The sequence below is a fragment of the Neodiprion virginianus genome, chromosome 3 (assembly GCF_021901495.1).
Source record: "Neodiprion virginianus isolate iyNeoVirg1 chromosome 3, iyNeoVirg1.1, whole genome shotgun sequence".
Taxonomy (NCBI): domain Eukaryota; kingdom Metazoa; phylum Arthropoda; class Insecta; order Hymenoptera; family Diprionidae; genus Neodiprion; species Neodiprion virginianus.
Genome location: NC_060879.1, coordinates 19,725,070 through 19,752,640, shown reverse-complemented (window position 1 = coordinate 19,752,640; position 27,571 = coordinate 19,725,070). Strand labels below are relative to the sequence as shown.

Here is a 27,571-nt window from a genome sequence, read left to right as displayed (position 1 = left end):
TGATTTTCAAACTGAATCATGATTTAATGGAATTTTTTAAACCTTTGTAAAATAGAGTAAAACTATGAGTATCATTTTTTCCTTCCTATAAATCTAGACCATTGATCTAAAAGATTTGTTTTCCAATTCCGGATGTCTTTGAATCGTTTGGAAAAATTATTCCAACATCAACATTCCGAGTCCTGCGAAGTTTCGAATGTAAAAAACAGACTGCTCGGAATTCCGCAAGCGCGATTGCGAACAAATTCTCTCTCGAAAATCAGCGGACGGATCTAAAGCGGTGTAAAATAACCGTCTGGCGGAGAGCCTGCAGCTTTACTTTGAGATTACTTTTTGTTTAGCCTGGTGTTCGCTCGTTCGCCGACAGTTTTGTTTCTTAAACCAACACTTTTACCTCACTTTCCTCGATCAACCACTCTCTGGCTCCACATCGCCGAAGGGGGGCAGCAAAGTTTCAGAATTTCTAAGCTCCGCGTAATGGCATCGTCTTTCTCGCTAATAATCCGTACAGTTTTAACTACCCGAGGTTCGTTTGTTCCTACGGGCACATATGTTCGCCTAGAACTTCTCCGTTGCGGCACTCGTTGTCAGAGCTAGACGTTAAGGTCGTCTAATACTCCCACCCTTACCGACCGAGCAAATTCACCCTCTTTGTTTCTATATTAAATGAGCAAACGAAAGGAAAGGGTTGAAATTACGGCGGCGAATCACTTTTTAATTTATCAGCGGAATTCGGGAAAGTTACTCGTATCCCGTAAATCGTCAAAAAAAAATGTGTGAAGTTTTTTGACGCGTGTTACTATTCGCACATTTCACGCATTTCGCAGGCCAAAAATTACATAGCTGAGATACTTTGCGCTATTCTGGAAAGAACGAGGAGCGGTTTGCTCCGTCGGTAAGGTGGATAGGAGTACTCCGTGACCTTAAGCGCACATTTGATAACTTGGCAACTTTACAAAGAGACGGGAGACTGGAGAACGGAACTGCAAATTACCAATTCTTTCATGTCCGCCAGTTTTAGAGGTTGATCGGCCAAATATCCCTACTTTTCATTAATTTTCTTGTGAGTCTGTTTGGAAATTTATTAGATCCGTTAGATCTTTCGCTACGAGAGTTAATTTTATTTAGGACACTATTTTCCGCAATTGCTATGTAACGGATTCTCTTTATTTTCGGTAGTCAATTCCATACTGCTACTCGTATTTGTCCATCATAATCGATATCGGGGAGCAATGTTGTAAAGTTGAATACTTAACGACACTAAATGTTAAATAAGAAACGTGTCAGTGAATTTGTAAAAGATAGTCTTCTAAATAGAATGAGCTATCGTATACTAATAAAATCGAATGCATTATTTACTAGATTTTTAACAATTTTAAATCCATTTCAAATAAAGCATTTATATCTAAGCTTTTGTTAATAATTGCCGTAATTTGTATTTTTGTATTCTTGCAAACATCTTTGTTACATTAGAATATAATAATATGATCAATGATCAACGTATCTCGTTGAAGTATCGCAAATTTTCATAGATTTTCAAATTATTTTACATGATTTCAGACTTTGCAATGATTTTGAAAAATGTTTTAAAAAAACGTCCATGCCATGTTTTCCATATTTTCTGCAGTGATTTCAGTAACGATGTTTCAGTATTTCGAGGATTCATGCCATCGAACATTTCAGGGAATTTTCAAACGTTGCAGAAGATACTCGCATAATTCATGAAATTTGTGTAAACCTCACGTGAAAACACTGATTTCGTCGAATTTCGAATATTTCACGGAATTGGAATAAATTTTAACAGCTTCTCCGTGACTTACGTAGATTTCAAAGAATTTATAATTATTCCATGTAAATGCGGAAGCTTTCACCTGATTTAAAATGACTGCAATCCAATAATTTTACAAAGCTAAGAGATCTCGTTTCAATTACTTCCGCGGATCGGATTTCAAATGCACAAACACATTTGAGTAAAATGTGTCACAGCTTAGCCAAAAGTTCAGATTAGTTAAAAAAAAATTTTATTATCACTAAACTTTGATCGAAGGTGAAAAATATATAGAACTTGTTTATTTGAAGTCTACAAACTTCAGAATAAACTCTAACTGGATCTCTAAAAGAATAAATCATGCAAATATCTCTTTCAGACAACGAAAAAAGTTGCCAATTTCGTAAAAGGTCTTAAAGTCTTTCCTTCGTACCGTCTCCTTTTGTTTTTACTCTCATATCCCGAGAGATTTTAGTGATTTATGTAGAATTTGAAAAGATCTCAGAAAAATTAATGTTCAATTGCGCGTAACAATGCAACCGTATAAAAATCATATCGAAAATAAGACAAATAAATAAGACAAATACCTTTCTCGCCACAAAAGAAAGCTCCGAGAGAGAAACCGAAATTATACAAATCCCCAGCGATTCAGTCCTTTCGACTACTCCAAATTTCGTCCAGTATCCACGTACTCGGTTCGTTATTGACTGCCGAATCTATATTACCTAGGCCCTGGACTTTTTATCTGGGACAGAAGAAAATGTGCAACTGTTAGTTTATAATATTTTTCAAGATATTTCCACTAGAGGTAAATTTGGATACCTAATAGAGCTTTAATTCACGTTTTAGCCTGTAATGCCGAATTAATATTATTTCGTTGCAAAGCTTTCTTACATCTCATCTCACGGATTTCAGACTTCACTTGTACACTGAAATTTACTTTTTCAAACCTTTGAACATTTAGACGAAAAACAGTAATTGCATAGAAAGATATAAGAAAATAGAGGTTTACGATACATCGAATTTTCCGAAGACGCGGAAATCTGTTTCATCGAATATCGGAATACAAATGTGTCAGACTTCTGACAATTTTATACTCTGGCTTTTTGTACTTCGATCTCTCTTTTCTCACGATCACGGATATCGTGATATCCCCCAGAAAAGAAATAAATTCAAATGCAAATCTCCCTATCAAAAAATTGATACGTTCGAAACAAAAATTTGCGTGCGGTATAAAAAAAAGTAGAAGGGCTGTACAATAGAAGGGTCACAATACCAGATTTTCAAAGGTACGGGAATTTATTCCACAGGATTGAAAAATCCATAAAGTCGATGTGCAGAAAAGTCAAAATGTAGAAAGATCGAAGTACAAAAAGTCAAAGTATAAAATTGTCATAAGTCTGACACATTTGTATTACGATATTCGATGAAACAGCTATTTCCGCCTCTTCGGAAAATTCTATTTATCGTAAACCTCTATTTTCTTGTATCTTTCCACACTACAACGTTCACCGTAAAAGAAGAAGTTACATGTAACCGAATGTGCGGAATTTATTTAAAAAAAAAAAAACAAAAAACAAAAAAAAACCCATCGATACACGGCCTGAAATTCAAGTTGACATCGCAATGGCTCTCGGCTGGCTTATTTCCCGCTTCGACAGGTTAATCCGTGAGCCCCGCCAGCATATCTGAGGACGAGACGCCGTTAATTCAATGTAGTGGTTCTCGTTGAGGGAATCGAGGGAAAATCGAGTTACCCAACGTCTCCGAGTGACAACAAGTAGGCCGACGAGTTGCGCCGCACAGACTGCCACTCGGCTCCAGCTGAATAATTGAACCGGGTGCGGATGTGATAGCGTCGAATCGCTCCTCCCTGTTATCCCGGTTGACTCGAGAGCGAGATGAAGTTTCATTAAAAAATTGTCATGCACGCCGTCCGGGAAATGAAGGAGTTGAAATTACAACCCCGAGACTCGGGAGTATATAATATGAGGTATTCCATACCATTTCGACCTGGGTCTGACCCTCGACCCCTCAAATCTGGTTCCCGATTTTTCCTATCATTACTCTCACTCTATCGAGCAATTACAAATTTTTTTAGATTTTTCAAAATAAATTTGAGCGCGTCATGAATTTTTGAATATTTTTTTGGAACACCTCGATGGCTGTGATCGAAAAATCTGAAAAAATTCCCAAAAATACAGTGTCAGATATGAAAAATTTGGTGCAAGATTCATAATGTCTGGGCTTTTGCTTTAACCTGTTTTTTAGCTTTTTAAGCAAAAATGAACGTAAAAAAATAGAAGCAGAGGTCAATTTACTATAGACTGTTGCTTGAAATTTTGTGTGCATAGTACGAGATTTTAAAAAAATTTTCTCCGATTTTTCTAAAGTGTATATTTTAATTTTCGAATTTTTTTTTTTTTTAAATCATGGTTGACAAAAGCCCTAAGAAACAGGTTGAAGCAAAAGCCCAGACATGAATTTTGCACCAATATTTTTTATATCTGACACTTTATTTTTGGGAATTTTTTCAGATTTTTCGATTACTGCCATCGAAGTGTTCCAAAAAAAAATTCAAAAATTCATGACGCGCTCAAATTTATTTTGAAAAATCTGAAAAAAATTGTAATTGCTTGACAGAGTGAGAGTAATGATAGGAAAAATCGGGAACCAGATTTGAGGGGTCGAGGGTCAGACCCAGGTCGAAGTGGTATGGAATACCTCATATACATGTTATAAGCGTCGTGCCGCATCTTTTCGTCCTACGGAGCGGCGTAAATCGCTGTGTAAAATCAGAGCGAGTTCAACCTTCATACCACTGGATTTCCATTATTCTTATTTCATGCGCCGCTTCGGTTTTTTTTTTGTACCTCAGGTTGCTTGGAATAGAGGAAAATAACGGAATTTACGATATCCAGACTTCCTGATCTCAGAAACGCCGTAGTTATATAATTTAACTACTATAAAATTATGCACTTAGAATTTTTGAGAGATTGATATAGTCGAATAGTCACTGCAGGTGTGATCATGTATTCATATTGTAAAATATCAGTATTACGAACAAATTTCGAATAACGAAAAATGGTGGAAGGCTATCTTTCTTATCAATCTATCTACAATTATAAGCATGTCGATGATACGCTCACTTTTAGAACGTTTGGATTCATTTTATGAAATTGGATATTTTAGATCCTTGTCTCTTTATTTTTTTTTTTTTATCTACCACCATTCCGAATTCTTACCATTTTTTCATATTTTGCTTCATAATGAAATTTTACGTATCAGCCGGCCTATTTTATTTTCACTCTGACTCTCAACTAATTCTGTCACATCACAAGATTACAAATTTCAACTTCTAAAATTTCTGATTTATTTCGAACCGAATTAAATGTGTCTAAACTTTGTTTAAATGTGCCTTTATTGAAATTATACCCTTTTCAAATTTGTACAGTTCGAACTTTCAAGCTTTCATACACATGAGTGATTCGATATTTCTCCAGCTACAATTTTAGGTTTTCCTACGCCAATTACCTTCTAACGTTAACTTTATAACGCTGCTAATTAGCTGTTGTACCAGCTGATTTATACTGAACCGACTCGGATTTCTTACCCTCGAGCATTCGTCGTGGTTAATAGCATGTATAATAGCTGTTGCAGTATGAAAATAACGAAATATTTCTTTCGAAAAAATATAAAATAAGTATCAAGAATGGAGTCGAGATACGGGGTATAAAAATATATCATTCGTCTCGGCTTTGTCCCGGGAAAGAATTGATTCCCAATTTTCATCCCCGTGTTCAGCTATCGTTGCTTCTTCGCCCCTGGCAACGTACAGACGGATATAATAAACGTGTAGCGATGTATGTGTTGCCTATATGTATGCCTGGCCTGCCTACAGCTCCCAGTATCTCAGACCGAAGGACGAGTTGTATTATAAATACGGAAAGATCGTAATATCGTGTTCTCCCAATGCCCTTAAGCTCAGACATTCAAGTACCTGTGCAATTCCAGACACCGTTTTCCCCCAAAGGGAATCTTCGATTTAAATCTCCAGGGACGGAAGTTCGAGAGGATGAATCTGCACGTTTGTTGAAACGTCACATTTTTTACTCTACCATCATTTTTGCGCTCCAATTTAAGTGAAGAAAAAATTGAATTATTCAAAAGTACTGACCAAGAGAACTGTTCTCACATTTACTTGCTAATATTTCCGGGTAAAACTTTTGTTTCGTTCCGACAGTTTATTTCGGAAAACACTTTTCCTTTACAATGCTAGATCATGATTATTCAACATACTGGAAATTTCGAAATTTAATATAGAAATATAGTCGTACGTTGCGTGTTGATTAAAATATTGTATTCGTAAGCTACGAAGATCTCTTTGAAAATGTAAAATATCTACAGTTTTGAAGTTATAAACAAATGCTTAGAAATTTATTGAATCCGTTCGATTTCACTGTACAACGGTTCGTCTTATTCAGACTACTATTTTCTGCAAAATCACTGAAACGCTTTTTTTCAATACGTTAACATTGTTGAATATTCAATTTCACAACACCCCGCCAAAAGTTTATTCTATCAAAAAATAGCGATATCGAATTTATTATCGAAATAAAAAAAAATCTATTCCACTGACTATCGACAGAATAATCTTCTGCAGAATAAAATCAGTCATCGTAGAAAAGATTCGAACGAATCTGCCAGATTTTTGACAATTTTCAAACAATTTGAAACGGAGTATCGGTATCTGAACTTTTGCTTGTACATAATTTCAGTATTTTCGAAGAGATTTTTTCAGCTGACGAACACAAAAATTTGACGAGTCCTCAACATGACACTATCTCGTGTCATATGTAAAATCAATAAAAAGCATCGAATTTTGGGCATCAACCCCAAATTATATATTCTATTTTTTATTCTATTTGTTTTCTTTTTTTTTCTAACATTGTCTTCGCCGTCTTTCACTCTTCCAATTTTTGTATCCTTCTATCTCTATATTTCTACTCCTGTCTGTGTCGTAGTTCTCTGTCTTTATTCTGTGCTCCTCTTTACACTAGATATCAAACTAGGCTAAGTTTTTGGATTTGAGACTCTGAATATAGCTGAACTTTGTATACTTTTCTTGTTGTTTCCCAACATTGCCATGGGAAAGATCTCAATAAACCATCAAACCATCAAACCCCCTTAAATACAGTTATTCCAAATTGAAGTTACGTTAAAATCTTCCCTCTTCAGTCCAAATTCTCTGCTCGGGTATTGTGTATATGCCATCACATACCCATTACATGATTACGTATATAGCCAAAGAAATTTCATTTAGGTATAATGTTTTTTCTTTTTCTTTGAAAATTAAAAATTAAAAATTAAGATATATGTATGTACATATATACACGAGTATAACGCTACCGCAACGACGGATGTCACCGACCACAAGGTTATATACGATATAAGGCAAGCACGATGTAAAAGTTTTCAACAAGTCGGAGCAAACTTTCCTAAGTAAATTAGTTGGATGTACCCGAGAAAGTTATCATTCTTCCTCTCGTTCCCGTCTCACTCTCCGTCTCTTTTCCTCTCTTATTCGACGAGTAATATTCATCAACTAAAACCATCGCATCGCAAAGCCGTGGTAGAATTTCGCGAAAGCTCTTACGCGACGAAGAATATCACGTGCGTATAATACCTGCTACAAAATTTCTTTTCAATTCGTAATTTCATCCTTTTTCTCTCGCCTGTCCTACACTTCCGTCTTCAAAGGAAAGGTGATAAAGTTTTTTCCTCTCGTAAAATTCATCCGCGTACGGAGCTATGCAAAATACTTTTCAAAGAACTTTGGTAACGAATTAAAAGTATCGAAGAGAAAAATCCCAAAGATAATCGAAAAGCTTTCTGAAATTGTCGATAACGAGGTATAGAAAAAAACAAAAAAAAAACAAAACAAATGCCGATTTCTCTACGATTTTAATTATCTTTCTGATTTTACCGCATTCACAATTTTTCAACAACATTCTATAGGTTCCTTGTACACTTTCCTACGATCAAAGGGATCCGAGTTAATTGAAAAGTGTATTTCAATTAATTCTGTCTTCAAGAGCGATTATTTCGGAAAAATGACTAACAATAAATCGAGGACGTATTTACGATGTAAAAAAGTATCTTACAGAAGAAATTGGCCAGTGAAACAGGATGTTTCGCCGAAGAGGTAATAAAGTGACTGAAAAAAATGTGTGCAAGAAAATGTCTATCAATTAAAATGAATTTGGTTGTAATTGATTTTAGAGGATGACGTTTCTCTGAATCAAGAATACACTTCTTCGGCCATATTTACCAAAGTAAACGAACCGTTTCTCTGTGTCTGGGATAAAAAAAAAAAAATCAACACTATCCTGCAAATTTTTCTTGAGAAACCGACTTCGGCACGTCTTTTCCAGGATCTTGTAAACACATCAAGTGGTCACGTATCGTGGCTGAAATCCAGTAATGTGAGCCACACGCAGTTCGTTATCGACGTTTTACTTGTCACGCACGCGATTCTATTCGATGGGCTTCAAGATGTATCCCCGGCGTACAGTCAGAACAAAAATGGTACCGAACCAGAACAGAATAGACAAAACAATAATTCAAAAACTGTCGCTGTCCTTTTTGAACTTGAATTGAAATAAAATTGCCATAGATAATTTTTTTTGTCTTCAAGCACTCAACGGATTACAAAGTACCGTGCACTCACATTTAATACCAAATATTGCGTAGGTTATATTTGATAAAAATTAGGTTTTGACAAACAGAACAGTGACAATTTGATTAAAGTTATTTGGAGTAATTGATAAAACGAAATCAACCCAGATCCGTCAGAATTACAAAAGCAAATCACAGTTTTGAAAATACAAAGGACGTATTACGAACAATTCGAGAGCCGAACATTCTCTGTTCCAATTTGCTAGTTTACAACTCATTCCTTTGTCGTATCGTTTTGATAATTGGTCGTATCAAATGTTCGGGTACGATTTATTTTTTACCGGAGTGTACGCTCGCACGTATCCCTTAACCGCCTTCCAAAGTACGTGAAACTGCAACGAACTTACCTGTTTATCCGGTTCCTTTCCTTTGGCTGTGATAAGACGTTCGCAGTAACATCCTTCGAGGAGAACGACGCCGCTGGGTCGTGAGCAGCTTTCGCTCTCGTAGTAGAAGAGGAGATTCTGCAAGGTGAAGAGGAATAAACGCACGTGAATAAATTTCGGCAAATCGCTTATGGGACGACGGCGGAAGTTGCATGACTAGCCGGTGCCGCCTCGCGGAGGAAAGTCTCTGGGAAATGAGGTTTGCTAAAATGGGTGAGAAGGAAAAGAAGAACAAGATGTGAGAGAAGTACGCAGATGCGAAAAAACGTTATGAAAATAAGGGAGGTAGGTTGGAAACCAAGTTGGGACGGAAAGAAGTTTTCCTGGAGAAACTTTGAGACGGTATTTTTTGACTGTACGATTTCAATTCCAAATTCAGTGTAAATATCAAGGAAAATGCGTATCCGGTCACGGAACAAAATTTCACAAAAAAAAAAAATAGAATAATAGACCTGTTATTTACGAAAAAAAGACTTGAAGAAAAATCGAAATCATTTGACTAATTTCTTGACAAACTTCCTAACTAAGCGCGGTAAAAATGGTGACAGAATTATAGAAATAAAAAACCGTGTCACATATTTACAAAAAAATATCACTTTAGAAAACTTTTACAGTACCTAATCTTATATGTAGTCAATCATTATAAACTAGTTTCGAACCTGACTTGCTCGCTCGGAAGGAAACACCGCAAGGATCAAGTAATTTGAAGTTTCGGATCTTCGTTGCCATACGGAACATACGACGAGAAACAAATTTCTGGAGTACGAGCATCATCTTACTCAAAGGAGCTGAATTTCCCCAAGGTCGTGAACTTGCCCCGTTTGCCCCCCTCGAAGCGAGGGCGAACCGTAAGCTGCAAGCTGACGCTCGTCAAATTACGCTAGTGGAAATTTGCGAGGAAAAGCTACAGGGAGAATTAAAACTGCACGCTTTACTCCGTAGAACGTTAATAAGGATATATTAAGGAGGCTGGTGGGACAAAAATCGATAAACTTTATTAATTTCATCACGAGATAGTCGTATATTAAATATCTACAAGACTATTGTATTCGCGAGACTCTAAAATCGCTTTAAATATGTAAAAATAGATCGTACCGAAATAATAAACAAAAGCTTGGATACCGATGCTTCATTCCGAAACACTTCAAAATTCTTTGGGATATAGTAAATTTGTTCTATTTCATATCCACGACGGGTCGTTTTATTCGGAAGACTATTTTCGACAAACTCACCGAAGCAGATTTTTTTTAACACCTGTTTAGTAAGTTGAATTCTCGAAGCAAAATGCCCCGTTTCTGAACAGTGCGGTAAAACGACGCTAGCGTATGCGCTTGGCTCAAATTCTCAATTTTACGCACTAGAGCTTCCTTGACGCATGCGCACGTTCCAATAACTTACTTTTACGCTCGGACTTTATTTACAGCGAATGGCGTCATTGAGTTCGATCTAAAGTTTGCGCATTTAGGTTCAGTTTCGTCAAGGCCTGTGCCTCTGGCCCTCTTGATTTCCCTTGGTCTACTCCATTTAAATTATTATATCACATTAGTTTGCTTCCCAAATAAAACGTTCCTTTACAGGTGTTGGAAAAAATATCCTGTGCACACGCGCATATGCGCGATATCTGTCTCGTGTGAATACAGAACTCGTCCGAAATCGCCGACTTTCCGCACTCGTGATACAATATACTACGTCAATATCAGTGCAATGTTGTAAAATTATATATTATGAGAAATAAAAATGAAAAGAACGTATTTCAGCTCACATTACAACGTTTCAGATAGTTTTCCCTGCGTCCCAGAATTTTTTTTAGTCATTAACGTAATGAGATTAGCTCAAGTAAGACTTTCTAAGCCTTTCTTTTGTCCTAATTTCGTTTCACCCATTTTTTCGACCCCACTCTACGTCCCATCGTTCTTAATTATGCGCCAAAATGTGTAGAGCACGTCCTGCAGGAGCGGTAAGAAGGCGTGGACGTTTTCGCGTTGGGTGAAAAGGGTCTTCAATTATCAAAATCATATTTCTCAAAATACCGCTTAAATTTACGAAAATTCTGGTATACGAACTCGTTATCTTTACCAATAAGGGATCGAATAAACATCAATGTCTCGCTGCAATCCCATTCGAAAAAATTTCCTGTACAAAGTTCGAAAAAATTTTGTACACACGTGTAGAAAATATCACAAAATCGCGTAATTTTTTCCCTGAATTTATTATGAAAAGATTTTGCCAACGTTGAGGTGAGAAAAAAAACAAATATGAAATGTAATTACACAATGTCGTAATAGAAAATATGTTTCCCAACTATATAATATATAATTTTCCGTCAACACTTTTCAAACCTAACCTATTGAACTATATTGCAGGACCGACATTCGGCATTTTTTTGTAGAACAGCCCCCGTAATCCGGGCCTGAGGCAGAGGCTTGACGGTCGGCTTTGTGCCGAAGAAATCCGCTCGCTCCGTGCTTCGCCATTCAGGGGATCCATATTCGCCCCTAAAGACGGCTGAATACATCGGGAGAACGCTTTTTGAAATCCCCGCACACGTCAGGCGCTCACATACGCGCCTACGTCACCCTCGCTTTGCACGGGTCACGACCCCTGGGGAAAAATTTCTAAACAAAAATAGGCACGAGTGCCTCGCGCACGGTTGTCCGAGCCGAAACAATCCGGACGCGAAACACGAGTGGTTGTTTTACCGGTGGTCAAATGGAGGGACGTCGATCATCCGATTGAAAATACCGTGGATGATGAAACCCGACCGACGCGACATTTTTCTGTAAGTTATAATCAAGATGCGGATTGGCAGAAAACGCGGCAGCCGAGGCATCGAAGGGTGGGGGTGGAAATTATAAAATAGCAAAAATTTGACCGGTCCAAGACCGAAATTCTTGATATACGATTTTTGAAATAACGAATGATCGGCGTGTGGAAATTGAGATTTTCGATAAATTAACAAGTGGAATAACTGTTTTCCTGAAAGTTTATCCAACCAAACGCTCTTTCAACCGAACAAGTATTTTTTGAACAATCTGCATTCCGAATGAACAAAGCGCGGAATGTCAAGACATGGAAAAATGTAAGTTTCGAAATGAAAAATTTAGTGCGGCTGATACTTCAAACAGACAAAAAAACCAGAAAAATTACTTGTCGAAAATTAGAGTTCAGAACGAGCAGAATTTCGATTCCTAAAATGCTGAAGGACCAGAATTCCGAAAAGACGAAATACCGAATCTACTGAAAATTTCGAATTTGTAAAATTCTTCAACTCGATGCTAGTTTTATCAAAATCATCTCATTGTATTGTCTAAACAATCGTCAATGTCATCAAAGAAAACAAGAACGCAAAGGAATAGGCAACATATCTTTAATAATATTCACACAGTACATCTTTTTCCCGTACGTTCAATTTATTCAAGACATTATTACATTAAATCCTGTTCCACATTCACGTACGCGCCCTCGTGTCACTTAACAAGCTGCAACTGGTGACGATGGAAACAATAAATGTGTTTCCAACGCCTTGCAAGCTTTCGGTATTTTGTCCATTCTGTCTTACAATTAGTGGGTTTCGGAATTTCAACCTTTCGAGTCTTTGTTCATATTCGTTTCGGACTTAAATTCGGATTCGTGAATTTTATAAAAAGGCCCGAGCCTGACGTTTGAAAATTCGACTTTCTGCCTGTTCGTTAATTTCGCAATTCAATATTTTGAACTTCGCAGTCTTGCCCGTTTTCAAATGAAAAAATTCGATATAAATTTATTCATGCATTTTTGCATTCTCAACTCTTATTTCTCTACACGACAACTTTTCGTATTTACGATCTTTCTGTGTTTTTAATTATCGGTAATCTGACTTTCGGGATTTCATACCGTCGACTTTTTGGTGTTTTGCATTTTTGTACCTCGCTCGCATCGAAAATAACGATTCTTTTTTCAACTAAAACTGACCACGATGCCAAATCTCACGTGCCCAGCTTATCCAAATTCCGAATGATCGAAGCTCCAATTTTTTAAATTTCACGAAAATTCCACGCTCTTCACGCGTTACGCAAACTTTTCTAACTAATTAAAAACATTCGGAGTTTTCACCCTTCGGATAAACAAAATTCGAAGTCATTATGATCGAACTGAATTTTGACCCGCACCCACCAATAGAATTAAAGGGGAAAAAGAGGTTTCAGAGAACAGCTTAATTAAGGGTTGCTGAATCAACAATGACTTCCATTCTATGATAAATCACGAAGATAATACTGTTATACTTCATAATATAAATTCAAGAACCATAAATATCATTGAACCCGACCGTCTTGTGAAAAAAAATGGAAATGAATCGTCCATGAACCCCTGAAATTGTCCTTTGTTCCAAGATGGTGACTACGGAATCAGCTTTTATAAAACACTTTCAATTTCTTACGGCGTGATCGAGTAATGTGAATAACGTTTTCTCGCATTTCGTAAAAATTGAATACCAGCTTGATTGAATAAAAAAAGTAAACTTTGCTATGTTCTAACGATACAATCGAGTTTTGTTCTCCTACAATTTTAAGAGATATTGGAAATTCTTGAATCTTCGCTGCAATGTAGATTTCTTTCTTTTTTTATTCTTTCTCTTTCTCTCGCTATTTGGAAAAATTTCTGAAAATAATACAGATCTGCAACCAAAAAAATGCACAGGTTTTTTGTACTGTTTATTTTAAATTTTCACTCATTGAATCCGGGAAAAAATCCTCAAGAAATTCCATCACGTCAGGTTTTTTCTTGTACTCTTATAAATTTACAGTATCATTTAGAGTGAAACTCCCGTTTAACTCGAAATATGGTATTCTATTCTTGATCCTGAAAATCCTATGCAAATGCGATTTTCTTACTTTCATTTAATATGCGTCAGAGTAGGACTCAAGAATAAATGCAAACAGTGGAGCAGAAAATGGAAAGTTAAACGTGTTCGTAGAAGTATCAAAGAGAAGAAGAAGAGGTTTCATAGGCAAAAGGAATAAACACGGAATGTTATGTACGTTTCACGACGAAATTGTTAGTTTAATTTTATAAGAAATATTCCACAGTTCGTTGTAATGAAATGTTGGTTTTTTCATTATTGTTACGCTCCTCTTACGCAAACACTTTCTATTTTACAAAAATACTGTACGCGACGGAGGGAAATGGAAGTCATTTTTATATTCAGCACATTCGAAAACCATTTTATAAGAATGTAATATTTACCAAAAATATCTCATGCGGATGGAATAAAAAATTTTTTGCAGACCAGTGTAATTTTACGAGGTTCTGTCGGAACCGGCTATATCTGCCGTTTAAAGTAAAAATATCTGCCAATAAAAAGCAGTAGATAGAAAACTCGCGAACTTGTAAAGCATAACGATGAGGAGACAACGGGATGAAGTACGCTGTTTATACTTGAATTTTGAATAACAATTACGGAGCTGAAGCAGCCAGATGTGCTAAATCCCCAACCACGATCACTCGAATATTTCATCTGAGACACGGTCGAATAAGGGCTGCGGTAAATGAACACCGAGCAGTGAACAAACATTCCTGTACCTACACTCACCGCAAAATCCTTTATGTTAATTTACTGGGAATTGACTTCTGCTTCGAGTATCCATTTGCTGTTTCCCTTACCCAGCCATCATCACGATGCATATGGTGTTTAATTCTTCGGTGAACGATACCACCCACGTTCTATATTACGAACGACATTCTGATCAGTTTGCCAAATATTCGAGGTCAGTTGGTTAATTAATTCGACAGATATTCAACCAGGCGTAATGGAAATTTTACTACACAATTTTACACAAGCGACTTGATTCATGATTAATTCATTCGTTTATCGCGCAATAATTGCATAATTTTTTTAAATGGAAATTGTGCGTAATTCAAAAGCACGTTCTTTGCATACCAGCATGAAAGAAGGGGGAAAAAAAACACGAGTGGTTTTCACTCTCTCTGTCAATGCCGTTTCCGTTACCTCGAGTTTCCTCTGACCGAATTGTTCGGTGTTTAACGATCGTTTGCGGTCTCACATCCACGATGTTGGAGTCCGCAGTGAAACCACTATTACCGCTTAGTTCTAAGGACTATGGAGTGGAAGCGTGGATCATAACGTTCTCAGTCCGCGGTTCGACTTCGTTCCAAAGGGACAATACGAATGCCTTTGAAACACGTCAGCAACTTTTCCCATTGTGGAATATCTCGGTATTATACCGTTATATACGTGTGTGCTCCACGTGTAACTAGTGCGTCAAACTTTCCCTTCTCATCCGAGCTTCGGTTTCAGCAGTCGTTTCAATCCCCCCCCCCCTTCCCCCTCTAATGCAGTGATCGTAACTCTTTCTCTCCAGATACCTTGACGTGCCAAATATGTTCGCGGAAATTTATAACCGCGAATTAGATACCCCGATTTATCCACTGCCAGTTTCGCGATGGAGAAAATTTTCAAGAAATGAGCAGGACGAGAGTGGAAGCAAAAATCGACGCGTTTTATTAATTTTACCGCAAGACAATCACGGATTAAGAATTCAACGAATCGACACATTCGTAATCCAGAATGATTTCTACAAACTTACAAAAATAACACGTACTAAAATTATAGAAGTAGAAATACAAGGGGAGTTCTGGCCCACTCTCAACCTACCGCGCATGCGCGGGAAATTTGAAATCCGTAGTGACGCCACAGCGATCGACCCGAATGTCAATAATGTTCAGAAATGTTCTGGTTAATCTTGAGCGGCTTTCGGTGCGGCATCAACCACCCTATATTCCACGATCGATGGTTCCGAGAATTGTTTTCGACGAACCGGATGCTGGTCTGATATCAACAACACCAGATTATTTTCCTACGCCTCTTTATTCCAAGAACTGTTTTTGAGTCGAAAGCCCGATGTGATATCAACTAAGTGATATTCCTGATATAGATTCCCTCCACCAGGTTTCAAATGCATGGGGTGAGGATGTTATTAAAGTCGAAACTGGAAACTTCAGCGTTAGTCCGAAGCTGTTCTTCCTGCAAATGAAAAGTACTTGCCGACTGCGTTAATTAAAGAAGCGACTAGAACTGTTATTCAAAAATATTGAAAAAGCGAAACGCCTACTGCGAATCAAATTTGAACTGAATCGTCTCGCAAGAGAATTTGGTCAGATACATAGTAACCATAAGAATCACGGATTTCTTCAAATTGAACGAAGTGGCACGGTTCGAGACGATTCTTCCTTTGAAAAAGGTTGCAGATCTTGAAGTCTACTTTGATTATCGAGTGAGCGGAATTCGTCGAGTTAAGACGAAATTTGGGGATAAAACGGTGACGGATCGGGAGGACGCGTTTACGGTTTTGATCCCAAATTGGTTAGTGAAAGCCTTGAGAAAAGACGAAGTGTTGTTCAGAAGGATGATGACGGCTAGCAGCGACAGTCGGTTGCATCCGCGCTATCTGAGTGGATCGTACAACAACTTGAATTCGTTTACGTGTGAAAAATTTCAAAAAACCGTACACAACAAATTTTCCACTTGATACTTCTGATATCAAATAAAAACGATAAAAATTGTATGAGTTTGTCAGTTGGCGTTAGACCATCCAGTCCACCGTTATCTTACCACATGTATCAGTAAATTAACGATCCGAAATCTATGCAGGTTCTATTTCGTGAACTAAATTTAACTCCAAATTGAGCTTTAAATCTACGAAAGTATTAACAGCTAAGGTAAGGTGAGAAATTAATTCACGAATATTTTTGAAAAAAAGCTTTGTTGAAAAATATTTTAGGATTCAGCTGAAATTACTTGATAACGTGAATACAATAAGTTTGTTTCACTCAACACTATCGTAACCAGCTTCTGCACAATTACATCAATCGCTCAGCATCGCCTTCCCCACAGCATGATAATTGGGTAATTCGGAAGTTTTCAAAAGTTCCAAAAAATTCATAAGAGTTTTCAAAAGTCATAAAAAGATCCGAAAAGGTTTACGAAAGATTTACTAACGTTTAGAAAAGCTGGCCCATTCTTGCCATCTCGCAGAGTTCAAAGATGGAGCTTATCGTCTACGTACAAGGCTTCCGTAGACCCAATAACAACACATTTGCGTTGAAAGAATTGACTGTAATTTCACTCGACTCGGATGTACAACCTTCGACGTTTCCTTTCAAGCCAACTTACGAATAGGATTGTCTACACGTTAAATATAAAACCCAAGATTCATGCCTGCAATGCAATTCTCACGGTCTCCTTCGAAGCTGTGGAAATATACCGTTCGAGAAAGTCGCCTGGACAATTGAATACGAGCTGTGCAAAGCTCACACTGTGTGCGTGAAATGAGCAGAGAAAAGAGATTGGCTGCACAAAATTGTACCCAAAGTTCGAAACATCGATTTGCTGGACTTGGGCTATTCATCGCTTCAAGCCATGCAAGCCAATTCAGCTGCACCTGTACGATGCGATGAGCTTACAATACCCAACTCAAGCTGGGCAGCTCAAAACGCTATCTTACTTTAAAATTGGTTACCGAAGCGATTGATGTAATTGTGCAGAAGCTGGTTACGATAGTGTTGAGTGAAACAAACTTATTGTATTCACGTTATCGAGTAATTTCAGCTGAATCCTAAAATATTTTTCAATAAAGCTTTTTTTCAAAAATATTCATGAATTAATTTCTCACCTTACCTTAGCTGTTAATACTTTCGTAGATTTAAAGCTCAATTTGGAGTTAAATTTATTTCACGAAATAGAACCTGCATAGATTTCGGATCGTTGATTTACTGATACATGTGGTAAGATAACGGTGGACTGGATGGTTTAACGCCAAGTGACAAACTCATACAATTTTTATCGTTTTTATTTGATATCAGAAGTATCAAGTGGAAAATTTGTTGTGTAAGGTTTTTTGAAATTTTTCACACGTAAACGAATTCAAGTTGTTGTACGATCCACTCAGACAGCGCGGATGCAACCGACTGTCGCTGCTAGCCGTCATCGTCCTCTTGAACAACCCTTCGTCTTTTTCCAAGGCTTTCACTAACCGATTTGGGATCAAAACCGTAAACGCGTCCTCCCGATCCGTCACCGTTTTTTCCCCAAATTCCATCTTAACTCGACGAATTCCGCTCACTCGATAATCAAAGTAGACTTCAAGATCTGCAACCTTCTTCAAAGGAAGAATCGTCTCGAACCGTGCCACTTCGTTCAATTTGAAGAAATCCGTGATTCTAACGGTTACTATGCATCTGACCAAATTCTCTTGTGAGACGATTCAGTTCAGATTTGATTCGCAGTAGACGTTTCACTTCTTCAATATCCTTCATCAACAGTTCTTCAATTTACATTGTTGGAAAGTGCTTTTTATTTGCAGGAAGAACAGCTTTGAACTAATGCTGGAGTTTCCCGTTTTGACCTGGTGGGGGGGAAAAAGTGCTTCGTGGTTGATATCATGGGAAAAGAATGTCTCGCGGTTGATGTCACACCAGCATCCGGTTTGACGAAAGCAATGCTCGGAACCATTAATTGTGGAATGTAGGGTGGTTGATATCGCACCGGAAGCGGCTGAAGGTTAACCAGAACATTCCTGAACATTTTTAACCTTAGGGTCAATCGCTGTGACATCATCACGGATTTCAAATTTCCCGCGGTTGCGCATGCGCAGGTTGACAGCGGGCCAGAACTCTTCTTGTCTTTCTACTTAAAGACGACAGCTTGGATACCGATCACTTATTTTAAACCACAGAGAAGAATTCAACGAAGTTCAATGACTTCGCGTTGACTGTGAGAAATGAAGAGAGATATGCGAGATTACAAAGTAAGAGATTTTGAAACAGAACGAATAATATTCTAAAAATCCCTGACTTTGATTTTACTGATTACACTTTGTTTCATACGTTTTCTTGGTATTATTCTGGGACTTTTTTGGCTAGACTGTACTTAGGAGACGCTTGACTTTCTAAAGTTTTTTAATATCCCTTTTTGAACCGACGATTACTTTCAGAACGAATAACGATACTGTACTCGAGTAAATTATCAAGATTTCAGGTTTTCGGATAATTATTCCGGAACGAAAGAATGAAATGGAATTTGTTTCTCACTGATCCACAATTTAGATATTATAGAATGACGGCTGCTGAATACACATAATCGATTATAACACTGTAAAAATACGCCATTTATATACTATTGTGCGATAAGTGTTTTCATTATTTGCTAATTCCTATGTCAAGCTCGATATTTTTATTTTCAGCTGCAAGTCGTTGAATGTCAAAACTCAAATCTAATCCATTATTCCGTTCGGGATTGGTCCGAAAACTAGCATCGGAACGTTTCTTGAATACTCACCTGTATCTTCTCAAGCACATTAGTATACCTACTGTGCAACAAAGAGGCAAACTCGGTCTTTTCGAGCCGAGCGTAAGTTTACAATATGAGTCGCAGGCGAGCCAAAGGCAAATATTGCAAATACGCGAGGCGAAAAGACCGTTGCCCGCTTGTTACACACGATTCTTTACATAACAAGGGTATGTTACGCGTGTATTCACGAAGCGCGAAATTGAGGTTAGGATCGCGTAACGTCAGACTTGTTTGCACAGCGCGTGCGCGCAGTACAAGAAAGACAACTTTTATCTCCTAAGACTGAAAAGTTGTTTTTTCGGTACTCCGCGCATGCGCATTCGCAAACTCACTCTACCGCCACAGAAACGGATACTTTGTGCACGGAAAACACGCATGACGCGTAAAACATCCTCGCGTTACGTAAAGTAAACTCCACAGCTAAAATCACTGATTCATTATTCACGCACATGTTTCATTTGGCTAACACACCTTATTCAATACAGACAGTTAAATTGCACACGATCTGTTCGGTTCTGTTGGGAATAGAAATGGAATTTTTTTCGAACGAACCCGTGTTCTGGGAGAAAGAAAAAAAAAAAACTCCCCTTCGCACGTGACACGCCCTGCAATATTTTCTCCCGGTCGAATGAGTGAGTGAGTGAGTGAGTGAGTGGTCTATCTGCTAATTGCTTACCTGATAAAGGACGAACCATCGCAGCTGCCATTTGGCGGAATCGGCGGTGCGCTTGTGAAGGTGTCCGGCAAGCGAGTGGTCGAAATGTGCCCTCTCCGACAACATCACCAGTTGGGCATCGTTCACCCTCACTAGGAAAAGCAATGATATCGATTTGTTTCGTATCAATTAACCTGTCGGACGTACGACAATATTTACGATGCAAATACAGAACGACTCTTCGCTCGATTCAAAATTATGTGACACACAAATTACGGTTCGCTACGAAAATCTTTCGATACTGAAATTTGCTACTAGCTAAAATCGAAAAAGTTGATGATGAAAAAAAAAAAAAAGATGACTTTAGTTTGTTTCTGAATTACTTTTTGAAATGGTGGAACTTTCCTCTAGAAAGTTTTCCAAAGAATATCATTTCATTTCTCTGCGAAATTTGAAAATATTTTATTAACATTGATCAGTGTTATTATTAGCCAGTTTTTATCGTGGTAACTTTATTCACTACACAATTTAGTGAATTTATTTCGAGCAACAAATCTCGCACAAGCTAAACTTATATTTCTGGAAAATGATCGATGGAGTTTTTCAAATCACACACAAGAATTCAGTAAATTTTTAGAACTCCATAAATTCTCCAGGGAAATTTATACTAATGAACGGGAAATTTTAGAAGTCTGCTTAGAATATCTAAAAATATATTAGTCATTTTAGTTTACAGTCTCGCAATTAACAGAACTCTCACTGTAACGGTTTTAGTACATATTTTGCGAAGTATCTAATGCAGAGAAATATTTCAACACATTACCTCGGGCGGTAGTAAAGTTATGTACGTATGTACATACAGATATATACTGGGAAGAATAATTACATATTCAATTTACGCGAAAAATGCGCGTGAAATTCTTCCCTTCAAAATGGAAATGAACCAGTTAAAGATTAATCATTTCATGAATACATTCAGTCTGCTTGAATTTTTCCTTCCCCCTTTTTCCGACAGATGCCTTTATTCAGGTCACACGTTAAATTAAATCGCCAACCGATTTCATGTTCGATAGATCGTCAATTTCTTACCAACTTTAAGGCTCCAGCAATCTTTTAGCTACAAACTTTAAATCACTGAATTTGCATGCCTGTTGTAATTATTTTCGAATAGTGCAATTTCTCTTAGGTTAATTATGTCGTGAAAACACTTTTGTTACAATTCATGTTTATGTTGAAAAATTAAAAATAACAATCATATTCTGCGTCATTGAAGTATAATTGAAAAAAGAATCTATAATTAAAGACGATCGTTCAGAGTTCCGAAATTGTCACTTCTTACGCAAAAGTTTATGTGAAAAATTGTTCGGCGTCAATATCGGAACTTTTGAAAAAATACGTGTGTCTCGATTTAAGGTAGTGAACCATAGAAAAAAAATACTACGAAATTATGTATCAAATCATGGTTTGAACTGAATAAAAAAGTAGACAATTTTTATTACGAAAGCTTCCGCGATGTTGCGATGTACCGTTTATCACAAATAATATCAGGAAATCTTTCAGAAGTGCAAAATTAAATGTAATTCAAATTTTTGTATTGACAACGAAAATCGTCAGAGATTAGATCATAATCGAAGAGGTCAATATGGTTAACAATAAGTCTGTTCGGATTAACCGCATTGCTCCCTCTTTTCTAATCTCTTATTTCAAAGCAGAAAAGAGAAGCTGAATCAGATTAGTGCCATAATTTAAACAGCAAAGGAAGGCTCCTTGGAGTTATTAAAGCGGATTATGGATTAAGTGCAGTTACATTGGAAGTCGCGCATTTCCAGTGCATCATTCCGAATGAGAAGTAACCACGCTTTCAGCTACCCTTAAAAAGGGGGATGAAATTAAACGGTTTTAGCAAGTGAAAAATGAAAAGTCCGAAGAGAGGTAGATGGGATTCAGTTTCGAATTGAGCTTGAATCTTACTTTAAGAGGACTATAATTCGAAGAAACAGGTCCATTGGATTTCTCTAGTAAATCTCCGTAATTAAATTTTCCGGATTTATGCTATCTGGAGATAGAAAAATGTAATACAAAAGGAATGCCACACGTTTCAGTCTCATGTTCATATTACTAAATGTATTAACCACGTAAAATAAAAAAAAAAAGATTTATTGAAAAGAACGAAAAAATGTAATCTGGAATCCCTGCAACATTGCGGTGAAATAAATGAACGAATTTAATTAATAATATTCACAAGTTTCGTACTCTTCACTAAAATCTTTTCACCCTTTCCCCAAAGAAATTTTCACATTCGACAAAATCATTTTTCTGCAAGTCAAATTCCAGACAGCTAACAAAATGGTTAATTTTGCAACTGTAAATAGAAATCGGTCATAATTACGATGCATGAGTAAACTAGTCCTCCAGAAAAAAGGTACGCTGAATTCCAGAAAAAATTATTATTTGTTACAGTTACCAGGAAGTTCTGGTTAAATGGATATCGTTTCAACGACGGTCTAAATATTGTTGAAATTACATCAAAACAAGACAAATATTCGGCATGTAATTACATGCAAAGTTCTCGATAATGAATTTTCTGGTTATTGTAAAATTGATTCGTTTTTTTTACAGTTTCCTAAATTTTTTGATTTAAATTTGGGCTTATCATCAATTTATTGGTGTACCAGCATTGAATTGTCGCAATAGTTTTAAGAAAATATGTTACGAGTGACGATAACGAGCACTATTAAAAATGATTGTAAATTTACTACACATTTACTGTGAAGAAGAATTTTCAATTTAAGAAATCAGGTTGCAAATTTACAAAATTCGCGCAGTGACGTAAATTACCTAATTACCATGCATATTTCTTAAGTTTACCTTGACAGTTTTTGATTTTTATGAAAAGGCATAGGCGAGTATGCACGCCAAAAGTTCCCTTTCTCGAAACGAATTCTGCTGGTGACCAACTGTTTTTTTGTTGGTAACTGACTGATCTATACCAAATGTTAGCCTTCTAACTCCATTTTTCTCGCAGATATCGCAAAAAATGTAATTTTCAGTATTTTGCAGTTTTCAAATTTTTTCAGATTTTTTGGTAGTAGCCTCGACCTTGTAAAACTTTTTGAACGTTTAGATCACACGGGTTTCCGATGGAATTTGAAGAAGTATCATCTGCTTTATTTTACCGTATGAACATCTACTTTCACACGATTTTCCGTAATTTTTTCAGATTTTTCCAAATAGTGCGTCATTGTGAAAAAAGTAAAAAACTGACATGTCAAAAGTGCCCTCTCACCAAATGATTCGCGGATGTCGTTTTATTCCGAAGTAAGTGATACATATATTTTTGCATGTATTTTGATCGCCTCCTCTTTTGAGAATTTTTTTTTTTTTTTTTTTGAGGCCATAGCACAATAGCTAATATGGGAAAAATGTATCAAACTATTTCTTTTGTTGATTTTTCAATTTTTTTATTTGGATTACCATTTATTTTAGCTTAAATTAAAGTACATTAGGATCGTCCTTTTTTGACGGTTGGAAAGATTTTCATTGCAGGAGCCCCCCAGATCTGTTCCAAATCATTGAATAAAAATCTGTGTAAAGTTTTTACGTCAACCGGCAAACGTGCCGCCAAGGTCTGAAAGTTTGAAATGAAAAATACATGTAGTCTTTTATAACCAGTTATTTAGTTTTGTATGACTTTGGTATAAATTGAGGGAGCGATTTGAAACTTGGCAGAGTTATTTCTTATAATGACAGGACCAAGCCCTCAAAATTTCCAAAATTTTATCATCATTTTATAATGGATTTCTTTTCATATATACGTTTAGTAACATTACTTTTATTATATAAACCGGAAAAATAATTATAAAATTTTGGAATTTTCAGAGTTTGCATCCATGATTATAAGCAACAACTCTGCCAAATTTCAAATCGGTCTCTCAGTTTATAACAAAGTAATACAAAACTGAATAACTGTTTATAAAAACTACATATATTTTAAATTTAACACTTGCAGCGCTCAGCGGCACGTGTTCCAGTTGACACAACGGCTTGAAATTTTACACTGATTTTTTAGGAATGATTTAGAACAGATCTGGGAAACGTCCCAATAAAAAATTTTCCGACTCCCAAATAAGGACCATCCTAATGTATTGTGATTTAAGCTAAAATAAATGTTAATCCAAATGAAACAATTGAAAAATCAACGAAAGAAAGAAGTTTGATACAGTTTTTCCCGTATTAACGACAGAGCTATGGCCTCAAAAAAATTATCAAAAGAAGACGTGATCAAAATACATGCAAAAATATGTACATCACTTGCTTCGGAATAAAACGACGTCCGCGAATCATTTGGTGAAAAAGTATGTTTAACGTGTCAGTTTTTGATTTTTTTGACAATGACGCACATGTGAAAAAATCTGAAAAAAATTACGGAAAATTATATGAAAGCAAGTGTTCGTACTGTGAAAAAATAAGGTGGTACCTCTTGAAAATCCACCGGAAACCGGTGATCTAATTGTTCAGAAAATTTTATAATGTCGAGTATGCTCCCGAAAAATCTGGATAATTCCTCGATATGTGATTTTTTAAAAAAAAGATGCGGCTAGAAATAACAGAATTCTCGCGAAAAAACTGACAATCATATTTTTTGCGATAATTTCGATAAAGATGGAATAAGAAGGTTGAAATCTTGTACAGGTGATTCACTTACCAACAAAAAACAGTTGGTCATCCGCAGAATCCGTTTCGATAAAGGGCACTTTTGGCATGCTTACTCGGCTACGCCCTTCGTAATAAAAATACAAAAAAGTGATTTGAATTTGTAAATTCACAGTAAACGTAGGGTGAATTAATTTCTAAACTTCCAATACAGCGGGGGAGGTTCCGTATAGGAATTTTTAACAATGAAAAAGAATAGTGACAAATATCTTTATGAATTTTCTGATCAAACCTAGACAAAACTGATATTTTTATTTTTTATCCAAATCAGTAGTGCAGTTCTTCAGCCGCGCCAAGGAATGATATATAATAGCCAAAGACCGTTCAGTAACCACGATGGTAAATCTCTCTCGATATAAATGCAAAGTAATCTCCTCGAGGTCCGCGATTCAGAGCTGCCTCGAATCTAAATCAAGTTTCCAGGCGTCACGGTTGCCTTTTTCGCAGATTAACGCTAATGGACTAAATGAGACGCGAGTGAGCTGCCAGGTAATGCGAAACTTGAAATACTCGACTGACTGGCGCTACGGTAATCACCGTTTTGTCCCTCCCTTGAATACTCTAATTAAACGAACCTGTCCCGTTTGCGGACCGACGGAAAGGCCGATGGCTTCGCGTCGAGCCAGTCGGACCCTGTGAATTCGCAACTTGTCGCTAAAATACCGGTCCTTAATTTCCGATTAACGTTTTCCCCGATCACTTAACCCCGCGTCCTTTTTTTCGTCCTTATCCGCTCCCGCGCTTCTATCCGTGTAATCTTACGTCGAACGGAAAGGCTTCTTCATTCGATCAGAATCGCATCGTCTTCCCCGAGAATAATTTTCCACTCTTTTGCGGACTCTTCTGTACTTTTTATACAGTATTTACACTCCAGGTGAGTAAAACATTCCGCTTCATTACTCAAAACTGCTGTGAAAGTTCGGAGAGTTGTCTTCGATTAGAATTATCGTATCGAGAGGAATTTTTAGTTTTGTTTAGTATGTTGTACAGTCGTCGATACGTTCTCGTTTCTTGACATAGATGAAAAACATTGATAAGGTTATGGAATTAATATGAGTTTTGTAACTGCAACCAAGATATGTATAATTACGGGTAACTAATCTTTTTGATTATGGTCACTCGTTCTATATTTTCTTGTAACTACAGCAATAATTTGAATATATTGATATTCTCAATTTGCAACAAGGAATTGATGTTAAGGTTTTATTCCAGTGAAAAATGTAGTTAAATTGAACCAACTTCGCAATTATACTTGAAAATGTAGTATTGACAACCGAAATCATACTAAATAGTCACTTGTAGTAGAATTTCATGTAATTCCAACAATATTCAAACCGCTGTTGTAACGATACCGATTTTACTAGAATTTTGTAGTAACTGTAAGAAATGAGAAATGAGTGCAGAGAAGAAAAATTGGTTCGAAGTTGACAAATATTTGTTCGGATGTTTGATATTAACTTGGCACATATGTACGACTACGCAGCGGCATTTCATACAAATGTTATAAATTGAATATCAAATTATTTTTACCCGCGTAACCTTGGATTACATGATTAATTAGAAAATTCCTTTTCATATTACTACCACAAAGTTTTCATCGTCGTGATCAGTAAAAAAAATCACCGGCGATGATAAAATGGTCTGTTGTTTGATCGATTTACCTTAAACGACAAACTTTAAAACTCAGGATTTGATCAAATATAAACGAAATTTCCGTGTTAAAACAAATGACTTTTCTACGGTTCGTTGTATAAATACATGAAGAAAAAATATTTGTATCCTAAGATGGATTATCGGAAGTGTTTTCACGTTCGCAGCCCGATACAGAAAAAATAAAATAACGCACACTTTTCTCAACGACGTACATGCGACTGAATATTTTTTCTGCAATTAAAAAACCCAGACATTATGTGACTTGCTGCATTAGTCAAATAAAACTTCGGACACCGACTCGTCATTATCTCTCTGGACGGTAATCGCTTATCGAAACATATCGTACACTCAAGGCCGAATAATATTACACCCCTAAGAGGCTCGAGCACAAAAACAAGCAGGTACGGAGGTCTCGGTGAAATTACAACTCTCTCAAAAATTCATTCGACAAACTGGCGACAGCCAGAAGCGAAGGCAATTTGTCAAAGAGCGATGTGAATATTTCAATGGGTGTTACTTTCATTCTCTTGTCGTTTCACGAATATGGCGCTGACAAGAATCGCGTTGCCGTTTCGAGCATAAATAAGAGAAGAAAAATTAAAAACAAAAAGACACACGCATAAATAGTGCGGCAGGTACACAATTTGTGCTTTTTACATACTCACCGGTCCGTTGCATCTTTGGACTGAGCATCGTTAGTCGCTGTAGTTCTCCGGGCTCATTTTATTCTACAATTCTCACTCGGATCAATCGATCGATTTATTTATCAGTCAGTGATTAACTTGTCAAAGTTTTCGAACGCTCAGCGAAAGCTCCCGCGGACATCGTACGCGTCGATCAAACGCTGTTTATCCTGCTCGTTTGTTTGTTTACGTTTTCTTCTCCCCGGCCCCTTCGTCATTCACTTCGATCTCAGTCCTCCTTCTTTCAATTTCCCGGCACAGAATTTCAAGCCAACTTTACTCCCCGTCGTCTGATTCATTCTCCCGCCAAATACTCGTTGCCGGTGAGTTTTTACAAAGCGAACGTTGTACGAACGATCGAAGAATGTAACGTTGGAGAGAAAGATAAAAAAAAAAAAAAAAACAATTACAAAGTACAGAGAAACTCAACAGTCAGAACCGTAATTGCATCCGAAAGCTTTAACACCCCTGACGAAATTTTTTTTTTTCTCGTACGGTTTTTTATACACGTGTTTGTTTGTTTTTTGTTTGTTTCTAGTATCTCGTTATATGTTTACGTTTGTTTTCGGTTCGTCTGTTGCGATTTCAGGAGAACCAGCGTGCCGGGTTCCAAGCGATGGTGGGAAATTC

General features: G+C 36.9%; 1 protein-coding gene across 1 annotated transcript in view; it reads right to left on the bottom strand.

Annotated features, from left to right (window-relative positions):
• LOC124300324 (ras-specific guanine nucleotide-releasing factor 2-like) overlaps positions 1 to 27,288 on the bottom strand; it is a 107,998-nt gene extending 80,710 nt beyond the window's left edge. Inside the window, exons 1-3 of the mRNA XM_046754283.1 lie at positions 26,924 to 27,288; positions 19,914 to 20,044; positions 8,854 to 8,970 (exon numbers count right to left, since the gene is read on the bottom strand). Coding sequence (XP_046610239.1) covers positions 8,854 to 8,970; positions 19,914 to 20,044; positions 26,924 to 26,951 — 276 coding nt within the window. The 5' untranslated portion in view covers positions 26,952 to 27,288. The remainder of the gene's footprint in view (positions 1 to 8,853; positions 8,971 to 19,913; positions 20,045 to 26,923) is intronic.
• Positions 27,289 to 27,571: the final 283 nt, after the last annotated feature.